At 41.6% G+C, this 11,656-nt stretch overlaps 2 protein-coding genes across 3 annotated transcripts; one reads left to right on the plus strand and one right to left on the minus strand.

The window, feature by feature from the left end:
* Positions 1 to 195: 195 nt before the first annotated feature.
* utp3 (UTP3 small subunit processome component) lies at positions 196 to 7,273 on the plus strand. Its single transcript, XM_085354336.1, has 16 exons — positions 196 to 321; positions 599 to 686; positions 1,134 to 1,190; positions 1,279 to 1,335; positions 1,428 to 1,545; positions 1,638 to 1,706; positions 1,798 to 1,919; positions 1,999 to 2,151; positions 2,252 to 2,323; positions 2,940 to 2,980; positions 3,060 to 3,156; positions 5,129 to 5,266; positions 5,446 to 5,576; positions 6,059 to 6,122; positions 6,849 to 6,956; positions 7,094 to 7,273. The coding sequence occupies exons 1-16, from the start codon at positions 305 to 307 to the stop codon at positions 7,181 to 7,183; spliced, it is 1,422 nt and encodes a 473-aa protein (XP_085210462.1). The 5' UTR covers positions 196 to 304; the 3' UTR covers positions 7,184 to 7,273.
* Positions 7,219 to 11,036, minus strand: ppcs (phosphopantothenoylcysteine synthetase). 2 transcript variants are annotated; one of them, XM_085354337.1, is made up of 4 exons: positions 10,952 to 11,036; positions 9,046 to 9,580; positions 8,859 to 8,962; positions 7,219 to 7,920 (listed from the first exon to the last, which is right to left on the minus strand). In XM_085354337.1, exons 2-4 carry the CDS (start codon positions 9,575 to 9,577, stop codon positions 7,594 to 7,596), a joined length of 963 nt encoding a protein of 320 aa, XP_085210463.1. In that variant the 5' UTR covers positions 9,578 to 9,580; positions 10,952 to 11,036; the 3' UTR covers positions 7,219 to 7,593. The 2 variants fall into 2 exon arrangements, with proteins under 2 accessions (XP_085210463.1, XP_085210464.1); XM_085354338.1 differs by lacking the exon at positions 10,952 to 11,036 and adding an exon at positions 10,802 to 10,852.
* Positions 11,037 to 11,656: the final 620 nt, after the last annotated feature.

Below are 11,656 nucleotides of genomic sequence, written 5' to 3' on the forward strand. Positions count from 1 at the left end.
AATTATTTTATTATGCGATGTTGGGGACCAATTTTTCAAAGAATAAATACACACATGTAGAGATGAATGGTCAGATAACTCTCCGCACAGTTTGTAGAAATCCTCCAGGACAGCAGGGGGCGGTAAGTTTCCTCTCTGATTGCCGTTTGAGCTGAAGAGGAAGGGGACGTTTCTTGTGGCACATGGTATCCAGTGAGTAAAACAGATGTGTGCAGTTAACTGAAGTGGATATATTCAGTTTTAATCTGCATTTATACGCACACAGACGTGGTTTATTGTCCGCTGTGTGTGAAGCTGGTTCATCATGGTTCGAGCAAAACGGTAAGTTTGGCTAAGATGTATCTACCTGTTAGCTTGTCTTTATAGCGTCTCTGCTCTGTTTTTCTGGGGTTTCGTGTGGTCACAATTGGCGTGCAGTGTTGTAGAAACAACGATAAGTTGTTAGTCTTAATTTACAAGCATACGGGTGCATGATTTATACTCCACTGCTGTGATGGGAGCTGGCGCTAGTGAAGTGTGGAGTGATCCGGGAAAAATAAATCTGGTATTTAACCAGAAGTTTTGAGTCTTTATTTGTTATTTGTCTTTTGCTGTTCAGGGGAAAACACGCGCAGCGGCCAAACAAGGATGAGGTCTATGATGAAGACGACCCTGAAGCCTACAACGACATGCCTGTCCCTGATAAGGTAAGACACGCAGTGTTTTATACAGCTGTGGTCAGAAGTTTGCATGGATGTGGGGGATAAGGTTTTAATGATTTCTTTGGAGTTTAACATGATTTCACATTATGTTACAGTTACTCAGTGTGTGGCTCTTTGCTTACTTTACCCAAGTCGGTATTGTCCTCTGATTTCTAAACTAGAGGGTAGTTGGTAACTTTAAGGGGGACAAAATATTACTTTGAAAAGAGAGGTCAAATTATAGCTTTAAAATAATAAAAACAAGATCTGAAATCTTGCCTGATCGTATGATTAAACTGTTGCTTTCTGTAACCAACAAAGCGGTAATATCTACGTTGAGCCAAACCTTGATGACCTGTGAAGAATAAACTAAATAAAGACCAGCGTGCTCTCATATGGTGACTTGATACAACTGTTTTCATTCTCAAAGGTGTTTTCTCTTTTCTCATTCAGAAATCCTCAACATACACAAAAGACAAGATTGATGAGTTTCATGATGAGAAGATTGCAGTAAGTTCTTTATTTGTTCTACGGTAGGTGTGCAGTGCAACAGTTGTGTTCTGTAACCTTTCTTCGTGCTCCGGTGTCTTTGCCGCAGAAACTTCTCGCCCGAGGTGTTCAAATGGAGAGCGACCGGGAGGAAGTGGACGATGAGGTAATGTCGTACGTGTTTGTTTAAAAGTAACTGCAGGTGAAAAATGTAGAGGAACAGCCGAGAAGAAACCTGAGATTATCGGAATTTCACAGGAGGAGGTGATGCCCCTGGATCTTTCTGAGTCGGAAGATGATGAAGGGGAGGAAGAAGAAGAAAATGAGGAAGAGGGGACAGATATGGAGAGTGATTTAGAAGGGAGAAATGAGGACGGTAAATTGACTTGTGTGTGTGTGTGTGTGTGTGTGTGTGTGTGTGCTTTTCATTTTGAGCCTATCTCACTGTGTTTACATTGTCTGCTGCAGAGCTCCCTAATGAAATGGCCTGGGGCAGAAAGAAAAAAATGTTCTACGATTCAGATTATGTGACCTCAAGTAAGAACCTTTTATCTCAAGCCGTATTATTGCATTGTGTGATGATTGCATTATCTTTTATTATGCAACATTTCGATCACTGTTATTACAGAAGGGAAATCGCAAGAAGAGTTGGAGGCTGAGGAACAAGAAGAAGAAGAAGAGGCTAAAAACATCCAAAAACGTTTAGCTGCAAATCTGAGCGAGGAGGATTATGATTTGAACTTTTTTCAGGTATTTATCTCTCTCGTAGGCCTAATGACATGCTGACAGAAACGTCTAATTCTAATTGTACGTCTTTGCCTAAATGAAGGAATTTGCTGTGGAGAAGGATGAAAGCAAGCCTGTGGAAAAAGAGGAGAGGATTGTGAAAGACCTGAAGCAGATGTCTCAGAAGGAAAAAATGAAGCTTTTGAAGAAAGAGTCACCAGAGCTGCTTGAGCTTATTCAGGACTTCAAGGCAAAGGTAAGAGACAAATAGGAAGGACGCAACTTCAGACTTAAAGAGCCTTTAAATTTTCAAGTGACGTGCAATAGATGTGACTTATTCCTGTTTCTTTGTACAGCTTAACGAGCTCAAGAATGAGCTTCAGCCTCTCATGCAAATGGTTAAGGAGGGAAAGATCCCTGCAGGAAAGGTGAGCACACTTGGCTACATTTTTCTCATGGTGTTGCTTTCAGCCACTACACGCAGGCATTTCCTGTGATAAAACACACAAAAAGCTGTGTACATTACTCTCTCTGCCCCAGAAAGCAGACAGACTGTAAGAAGCATGCAGTTGTTCAAGGGACCAGTAGAGATCAAAACTGAGCTTAATTATACTATCATTGGGCTTTCTTTATCAGGTGGCCAGAATTTAATGAATAATGATGGACACAGGCGTCAACACCATGACGCCTGTGTCTTTCTTGTATCTGCACCATTATCTAGGGAAACAAATTGTGATTGTATTGTAAGTTCCTCTGTGTTTCCAACCTTTAATCATGATGAAAGGAGAAGATACTCATACTTGTGGTGCACTGCTTACAGCCTTATTTGTAAGTAAGCTACTTTCAGCTGCTCAGATTTTTACACCGGATACGCGTCCACATGCAAATCCACATCCATATATCTCTGGCTGGAATCAAACCACCAACTTTTTGCTTGTGTAGATGTGTTTGAGTATACAGGAACATGTCATCAATATCATGAAAATCAACGATGTGAATCTGAACATCTTTCATCCTTGTTTGTTTTGTTTTTTTTACCTAAAGGGTGCCAATTACCTGAAGACAAAGCAGCAACTTTATCTCAAGTAAGTTGTGATTGGATCGTAGACTCACACGACAAACTGTCACGCTCTGTCACTGAATGATGTTTCTCTCCTGCCACAGTTACTGCACAAACATCAGCTTCTACTTGGTGCTGAAAGCAAAGCGGATACCTGCTCACAACCACCCTGTGATTGAAAGACTGCTCACCTACAGAAATGTAAGTCCACACACTGATGTTTAGACCATGCTGAAAAAAAGGTGAGCAGTTTCTCCTAGATTTGGTACTTTAATTTAAAAAAAAAGCACGCGAAAGCTCAACATTTGTAGGCTCTGTTATGAGTCCAAGAGGATTGTCGCAGGATGTGTGATTATGAGCCCTAGAGCTGAACCCAAAAGGCAGGTTTAGCAAACTCAGAACAAACCCTGAACTTTGAATTAATTAACTTTGAAATGCTAAACTCAGTTCAGTCAGTCGGGTGTTGGGAATCATCAGTGGAGCTCTCTTCTTGTAAATATGTGCAGGTAATCCACGCTTATATGCACTTTGATCTGAATTACACTCAACAAAAATATAAACGCAACACCTTTGTTACTGCTCCCATTCCCCATGGGATGGACGTAGAGACCTAAAATTCATTCCAGATACACAATATAACCATCCCTCCCAAACAGTGGTCACAAATCAGTCCAAATGTGTGGTAGTGGGCACATCTGCTATATTGAGATAATCCATCCCACCTCACAGGTGTGCCACATCAGGATGCTGATCTGACATCATGAGTAGTGCACAGGTGTACCTCAGACTGCCCACAACAAAAGGCCACCCTGGAATGTGCAGTTTTGTCTCACAGCAAAATGCCACAGATGCCACAAGCAATGAGGGAGCGTGCAATTGGCATGCTGACAGCAGGAATGTCAACCAGATCTGTCGCCCGTGCATTGAATGTTCATTTCTCAACCATAAGCCGTCTCCACAGGCGTTTCAGAGAATATGGCAGCACATCCAACCGGCCTCACAACCGCAGACCTCGTGTAACCACACCAGCCCAGGACCTCCACATCCAGCAGGTTCACCTCCAAGGTCGTCTGAGACCAGCCACCCAGACAGCTGCTGGAACAATTGGTTTGCACAACCAAACAATTTCTGCACAAACTGTCAGAAACCGTCTCAGGGACGCTCAACTGCATGCCCGTCGTCCTCATCGGGGTCTTGACCTGACTCCAGCTCGTCGCCGTAACAGACTTGTGTGGGCAAATGCTCACATTCGATGGCGTCTGGCACGTTGGAGAGGTGTGCGCTTCACGGATGAATCATGGTTCACATTGTTCAGGGCAGATGGCAGCTGAGAATGTCCCAGTTCTTGCATGGCCAGCATACTCACCGGACATGTCACCCATTGAGCATGTTCGGGATGTGCTTGACCGGCGTATACGACAGCATGTACCAGTTCCCACGAATATCCAACAACCTCGCACAGCCATTGAAGTGGAGTGGACCAACATTCCACAGGCCACAATTGACAATCTGATAGACTCCATGCGACGATGTGTTGCACTGCATGAGGCAAATGGTGGTCACACCAGATACTGACCGGTTCTGGGTCCCCAGACCCCCAATAGCGCAAAAAACTGCACATTCCAGGGTGGCCTTTTGTTGTGGGCAGTCTGAGGTACACCTGTGCACTACTCATGATGTCAGATCAGCATCCTGATGTGGCACACCTGTGAGGTGGGATGGATTATCTCAATATAGCAGATGTGCCCACTACCACACATTTGGACTGATTTGTGACCACTGTTTGGGAGGGATGGTTATATTGTGTATCTGGAATGAATTTTAGGTCTCTACGTCCATCCCATGGGGAATGGGAGCAGTAACAAAGGTGTTGCGTTTATATTTTTGTTGAGTGTAAATAAACGGCATCAGTGAGATACTTCAGGCTCAGCAGGTCAGGTTCACAGGGGTTAAAATAGTAGCTGTTTGTTGCAACTAAAAGCCAAAATCTTTTACTGTGCGTTTGTTACTTTGGTCGGCATCTTTTATTTGTGATTTCACTGTATTGACACTCCAAACCAGCACCATGAGACACACGATTATGAAATCTCTCCTGACACACATCCTACAAAGCTGATCACAAAAATCCACAAAATGCAAAATGTCTTACTGAGTCTCTGATGCCTGCTTGCAGCTCATCAATGAACTAGGCGCAGTAGATGCTCGGCTCGCTCCAGAGTTTCGCCAGCTACTAGCTGGTGGAGAGGAAAATAAGGCAGGAAGCAAGCAAGCAGAAGGCAAGAAGTCTAAAGTTTCAAACAGGAAGGAAAAGGTAAGAGAACAACATTAATATACTACTATATTACATCTGCACCAGGGGTTATCTGAGGACACTCTTCGACAACATTGATATACATAAAGAGCATCCTCAGATGACCCCTAGTGCCGACGTTTAACTTTTATATTGATTGCTAATGTGTGCGTATGTGTGCACGCACCCACTGGATACAGGAATCTGGAGAAGCTGTGCCCGAGGAGGAGTCAGACTCTGACCTGGATGAGGAAGAAGCTCTACGCTTCTACAAAGAGGCAGAGGAACGGTTAAAATTAAAGAGGAAGGGCAATAATCCAGAAGATGAAATGTAAGTATGCACTTTTTAACTTGCAGTAAAAGTACAGGAAGTGTACTCATGGGATGTGTCTTTGATATGCAGAGGATTTGGGGTCAGAATAACAGGAATCCGTGCCGACTTGCATGTTGCAATAGATGTCACGATGTAGCACATTTGATATACTATAGTATTGGGAAATACACTGAAATTTTTCAGAAGCCTGAAACACTGCAAACTGCTCTGCTCACTCTAAAGTCTTACATCCCTCTGAGTGGTTCAGTTCTATTTAAACACCAGTATTATTGGGGAGCTGAAATATGTGTGGCTTGGCTCTAAACATGTAGAGAGCAGTTACAGGACAGACTGGTGTTCAGTTGCCAAAATGACACTGTGCCTCTGGTAGAGTATTCACCAAAAGAGCCATATTGGATATTTTGGTAGTACTGAATCATATTTATATAAGGTAAAATCAACCAGGAGAGTGAAACATTAAGAAAATCTTTGTGTTACAGGATGGAGGAGAATGAAGAAGAGGAAGAATTGGATCCAAATGCAAAGAGAGGAATCACTTACCAGGTACTGAGTGATACAGTCATGTATTTGCACAAAACATGAGTACTTACAGCAGAAATTTAATGGATGGAGCCCACTGATAACTGTAGCATATGCCACAGCTTGTTTAATAATTATCCAAGCATTACATTTTATAACTATGGATACATTTGTTTTTTTTTTTAGTGTTACACAAGCATATGTCTTTGTATGCTTACTCATTTTGACCTCTAGGTATTTTAAATAAATAAATAAATAAAAAAAATCATGTCTATATTGTATATGTAATTGATAAATATACAAAGGATTGTAGTTGGATAACAGATTAATAATTTCGACCCAATTAAATAACTGAAAATGTTAAAAATGAACAACTTAACTTCTTGAAGTAGTCATTTATTTGCCATTACGGTTGTTGGAGAATGGAGTCTAAACTACACTTTTGGAAGTACTGGTGTTAATAAACGTGATTGAGTGCCATCTGCTGGGCACTCGCAGTAGTACACTAAAGATTTTATCTAGCTCTAGTTCAAGAAAATGGATTGTAGTGTGCATATCAAGTTGTTTTGCTACAGCTTCAGAGAGCGTGTTTGCAAAATTCAGCTTAATTATCCTTTAAAAGTACGTAAAGTGTTCTCCACAGCACTGCGTGTTTACATCTCTGGATTCTCCTCCTTCAAGTTTTCTAGATCCAGTGTGTGACACTGATTTCTGAATTGTATTAATTATGTTTGTCTAACAATTCCACAGATGGCCAAGAACAAGGGGCTCACGCCGAAAAGGAAGAAAATTGACCGTAATCCCAGAGTCAAGCACAGAGAGAAGTTCAGACGGGCTAAAATCCGCAGAAAGGGACAGGTCTGTATTCAACATGTTTTATTACATCGTTGAGCAAGGATTTCAGGGATTGTCTGAAGACTCTTAAAGAGGATGTGCTGGATTGTGACACACATTTCTGCGATGCGTTTTAAAATTGCTGCTTATCGTTTCGCCAGGTCCGAGAGGTTCGTCACGAAGAGACGAGATACAGCGGAGAGCTGTCTGGTATTCGTGCTGGTGTCAAGAAGAGTGTCAAACTCAAGTAACCGAGTCCAGAATATGCTGCCAAGTGTGGCAGTGAGATTGAACCAGTACCAGTGGACTGTGATTTTAAATGTTTATTATTGGAAAACCTTGCAGGAAAGAAAATATTGTCATTGTTTTAAAACTTGAAACTGCTTTTCTGATTACTAGAAAGTGTGAATAAACATTTTAAAACCTGGATATTGTCCCTCTACAGAGACTGCGTTTAATGCTTCGAGGTTCATTCTTAGAACACACACAACAAACAAGGAAAATGTGACTTACAGTTGTCGCTAAGGTTTTGCAACAGTAGAGCATACTGAATATACAGTAACTTGCCAGCAGAACAGGCAGGTATGAATTGCAGCCCAATGTGGATCACGTAAGAATACAGACACAACTTAAAGCTGCTCAGACATGCAGATACGTTCTATCAAGCCACTTGTTGAGTTATGAAGTTGTCATGCGCCGACGTCAAGTTGCTGACTATCCTCTCTTCTATCTCCACCTCATTCTTCACATCCTCCTCAGTTAGGATTAGCTCAGCCTGAGTCTCAAGGGTCACCACCACCACATAACCCCGCCTAGAGTCCAGTACGTTGGCCACCACTGCTTGGTGCCTGTAGGTATCCAGAGCTCGTCGAGCCTTGTCCAGCAGGATCGACGCATCAGTCTCGAGTTTGAAGGATATGACAAATGCCTGAGGTGCCCATTCTTTCACCAGTGGGGACAATATCTTGGGGACCATTTTCATGCTCAGCTGAAGGGCAGAAGAAAAATTGTAATTACTGGCAAGACTAAAGAGGCATACGCACAGGAAAATGTAATTCAGCAACTGAGAGGAGCAACAATAACAACTGCTGAATTGAAAGTATGTGCAGCTGTTTAACGCAGCAGTTCCCAACCCGTTTTGCTCCACGGACCGGTTTAATGTCAGACCATATTTTCACAGACCGGCCTTTAAGGTGTCGCGGATAAATACAACAAAATAAAATTATATGACCAAGACAAAAACTGGTATTTTCTAAATATAATAAACGCAAATTAACTGTGTAATTGTGGAACTTCATTAGCAGCGTCCTCCTGAAATGCTCCAACAACATTAAGAGTAAGATCTTCCTCTCTGCCCTTTAATGCTCTCTGGTCGCTATGGTAATGTATAAATATTTCTTTCAAAATAAGACACAACTACAACACGGTAAAAAAAAACCCAGGGAAACTACAAATTTCACACCCAAGCTTCGACTCTCGGGGCCCGGTACCAAACGACTCACGGACCATGCCCCGGGGGTTGGGGACCGCAAGCTTAAGGGTTCACAGCCTGGAGTTTATTCCCTAGCTGTAAGTATAAATTAGTGCTCGGTTTTAGGACCATATATTGATGCTTATATAACAATAAAAGTAAAATTATTTGCAACCAACAGGAAAAAATAAAGCTTCATCCAAGTATCTGTATTTCTTACTGATGCTCATCAGACACAAAGACACTGTGGTATCCGTACACAGAGGTCTGGGGATCTTCCAGGAACGATGACTCTCTAATTATCATTAGGTTAGCAGCATATGTTACCATGGCAATATTCCCCCGTAAGCAGTGAACCCCCTTCGTACTCACATCTCATGCTTCCTTTTACACACCTCCGAACTGAAGTGGTGAATAAAAAGCAGACCAATAACACCATTTCCCCCCACCCTCACCTGAAGAGGTCCGTTGGAAGACTGGATTTTGTGTTCAGGCATCTCAGATGCTGGGATGTAGAAATCAGACACTGCTGCAGCCAAGTAAAACATAGCCTTTGATCCTAAGGGCAGAACAAACACTTGTGAAGATGTTTTGAACGTATGTTAGACAAAGCCACAGCTCAGGCCTTTAACCTGCTGTTACCTATTTTGCTGAGAGCCTGCGCTGCTGCTTTGAGTAGGTGCAGATACTCTGACAGAGTGCTGAACTCGATAGGCAGAAGAAGTCTGCTTTTTTTCACCTCCTCGTATCTCTTCAGTACTTTGGCAATGTTCGGCAGCACCTGCTGATTAACCACCACTTCACCAGTATTACCAGGCGCTCCTCCACCTTGAAACTCCAGAGCGTCCAGCATGTTGATGGTTAAAAACATCCGTGTGTAGGGGTAGAGTGAGCGATGCCTGTGTAGGAAAATGACTGCATAACCAGAGTCTATGAAATACTCTGCAGAGGAGGCTCCTCGCCTGCCGCTGCTGAAGTTATCGAGGAAGCGAACAGTGCGGGACTCCAGGGGAACCTTGGTGCCTCCTGAAGTGATGAGAACCACCTTTCGGCCTGCTTCTGCATGAAAGCTGGCAAAAGCAGCCATCTTCTCTTTGACCTCCTCCACATGGGAGGGAACAGCAAATTCTTCTGCTAACTTCCCATCAATAGATGATATTCTGGGTTCAGCCATCACCTGACAAGAGAGAAGAAGGAGGCATCTTTAAGTGATGCCTAATGTGATTCAACAGTCTCCAGTGACAGGTCTGTTTTCAAAGTGGGACATTTCAGTATCAGATTACCTCGCTGTTGGTTTCTGCAGGTCACAAATTTATGGATGTACAGTTATAAATCACACTGGGCCTACTTTAATAAAGCTGACTGGGACAATATTAAAATAATGCTGATAATTTTACACCCAAAGCGTGACATTTAACCACAAAAACTACATTTTCCCGTTCAGTATTTAGAAAATGACAGTTAATGAAGACTGTTAATTCTGTGCTTCACTATTTTCTTCTCTTTTTTTGGTAAAACAGCGCATTTGAAAATTCATGGATAAAAATAATATTTGTATTATTGTATTATAGTATTGTAAATATTATTTTGATTAAAGGACTTGTGCATACTGGTGGGTTAATCATTACAGAAAGATAAAAAATTGCCAATACTTTAAATTTAGGCCAGTGTAGCATAAGCATTACTCTGGGTGACGATCTGCTGAATTTATTAAGCACTGTAAATGTACGTGCAGCCATCCTCCTGTAACGTCTACCTGACGGTAACAAGAATTAATGGTGTGCTGGATGGCCATGATCGTTGTACATTTACATAAAATTTAAGAAAAAAAATCCAAAATGTGCAATACATAAGCATAAAGTAAACTGAATTCACACTTTATTAGGTGGGGTGGATGCATCCATCCACCCCCTTCTGCTTATCAAATTCAAGGTCACCAGGGGGGCTAGATCTTAAAATGTTGTCGTCATTTAACATTTATACAGGTTCAACCAACACTAATCATCTACTTGTCCTGACTGCATAGGCCTCTGTCCCTCAAAGAGCTCTGCTTAGTTTCTCTAGCAAAGTGCCAAAAGTGTTTAAACATATAGGTGCAATAACTTAAACTGTCCACTTTTTTACAGTCTGTTTTTATATCGTGGTATTTCTGATATTATGTCTTACCTATGTTTGTATCTATAGCTGTTTGTCCCATAGCCTGTGGTTTCCAAATGTTACAGCTGACTAATGAGAAGAAGAATATGAAGAAATAAACCCACGCCTCCCTGAAAATCCTCGCTTTGTTCACTGATCCGTTTACAGGTCGAATAACAGGCTAAGTTTACATTAATGCATATTCTCGCATCATCGTTACGTATGGGTGAACTTCACAGCACAACACTGACGTGATACACACCTGTTTGCGGTTAAATGACACGCGACAGTAAACACGCTGTCAAAGTAGAAGGTGGACACTTTCTTTGGCTACTTAATGTTCAGTAATAAGAAAGGCGACACGACATAGCGCTACATGATGTTTGTAGGTTACTTGCAACTGCGGTAATACCTTATATAAAACGTAAACGACGTCTCAGACTCACAGACAAAACTTCAAAACACCCCACTTTGGTATTCGGATACCTCCAAACAACTTGTGCACTTCCTGAAGGCCAACTCTTTGGTTTTTATAAATACAGCACAACGCCTCCAGCTCCCCTAGCGGCCATTTGCGGTATTAAACAAAGAAATGGTAGTCTGCTTTTGAGTCAGCAGTGCGTCAATTATTTTTCCCTCCTGCTTGAAGTGTCAAACTTTATAAAACCCGAGCATCAACGGAGAGGACAAGGGGAATTTCTCTCAAAAAGGGGATCTTTTTGCACTGGACTGTCCCACTGAATCAGCAGATACAGTCGACGAGCAAAGACAAAATGTTGAATTGAACTTTGTGTGCGACTAGTTTGACAAGCAACAGCATCATTGAAAGTTCCTTTTCTTTGGATGTTGGTGCGCGTTTGTACATCTAATTTCTGGTAAGTTTTGAAAAAGATTTAAATACAAGCTTTTCGGGGAGGAGAAAAATGCGTTTATTTGAAATTCAATATATATATATGTATATGTACAAAATATATGTTTTATTTCATATATGTGTCTTGTACATGTCATTTGTGTTTAAATCTGAGATTAAGATGAATATTAATAATAATCCAAACCAAAAACAAGTGGATTAGAAATATGACAATCTGAACATTTTTACTGTTATTTTTAATTTTAG

The sequence above is a fragment of the Diplotaxodon limnothrissa genome, linkage group LG5 (assembly GCF_057381915.1).
Source record: "Diplotaxodon limnothrissa isolate DT_005_m linkage group LG5, D_limnothrissa_male_GT1.1, whole genome shotgun sequence".
Lineage (NCBI taxonomy): Eukaryota > Metazoa > Chordata > Actinopteri > Cichliformes > Cichlidae > Diplotaxodon > Diplotaxodon limnothrissa.

Coding starts and splice junctions, on each gene's coding strand:
- ppcs (XM_085354337.1), bottom strand. CDS start 9,577: ATGGCTGAACCCAGAATATCATCTATTGATGGGAAGTTAGCAGAAGAA. Junction 8,963..9,045: donor GCAGGCTCTCAGCAAAATAG/GTAACAGCAGGT, acceptor TTCTGCCCTTAG/GATCAAAGGCTATGTTTTAC. Junction 7,921..8,858: donor CTTCCAACGGACCTCTTCAG/GTGAGGGTGGGG, acceptor TCTGCCCTTCAG/CTGAGCATGAAAATGGTCCC.
- utp3 (XM_085354336.1), top strand. Junction 1,707..1,797: donor TTCAGATTATGTGACCTCAA/GTAAGAACCTTT, acceptor CTGTTATTACAG/AAGGGAAATCGCAAGAAGAG. Junction 3,157..5,128: donor GACTGCTCACCTACAGAAAT/GTAAGTCCACAC, acceptor GCCTGCTTGCAG/CTCATCAATGAACTAGGCGC.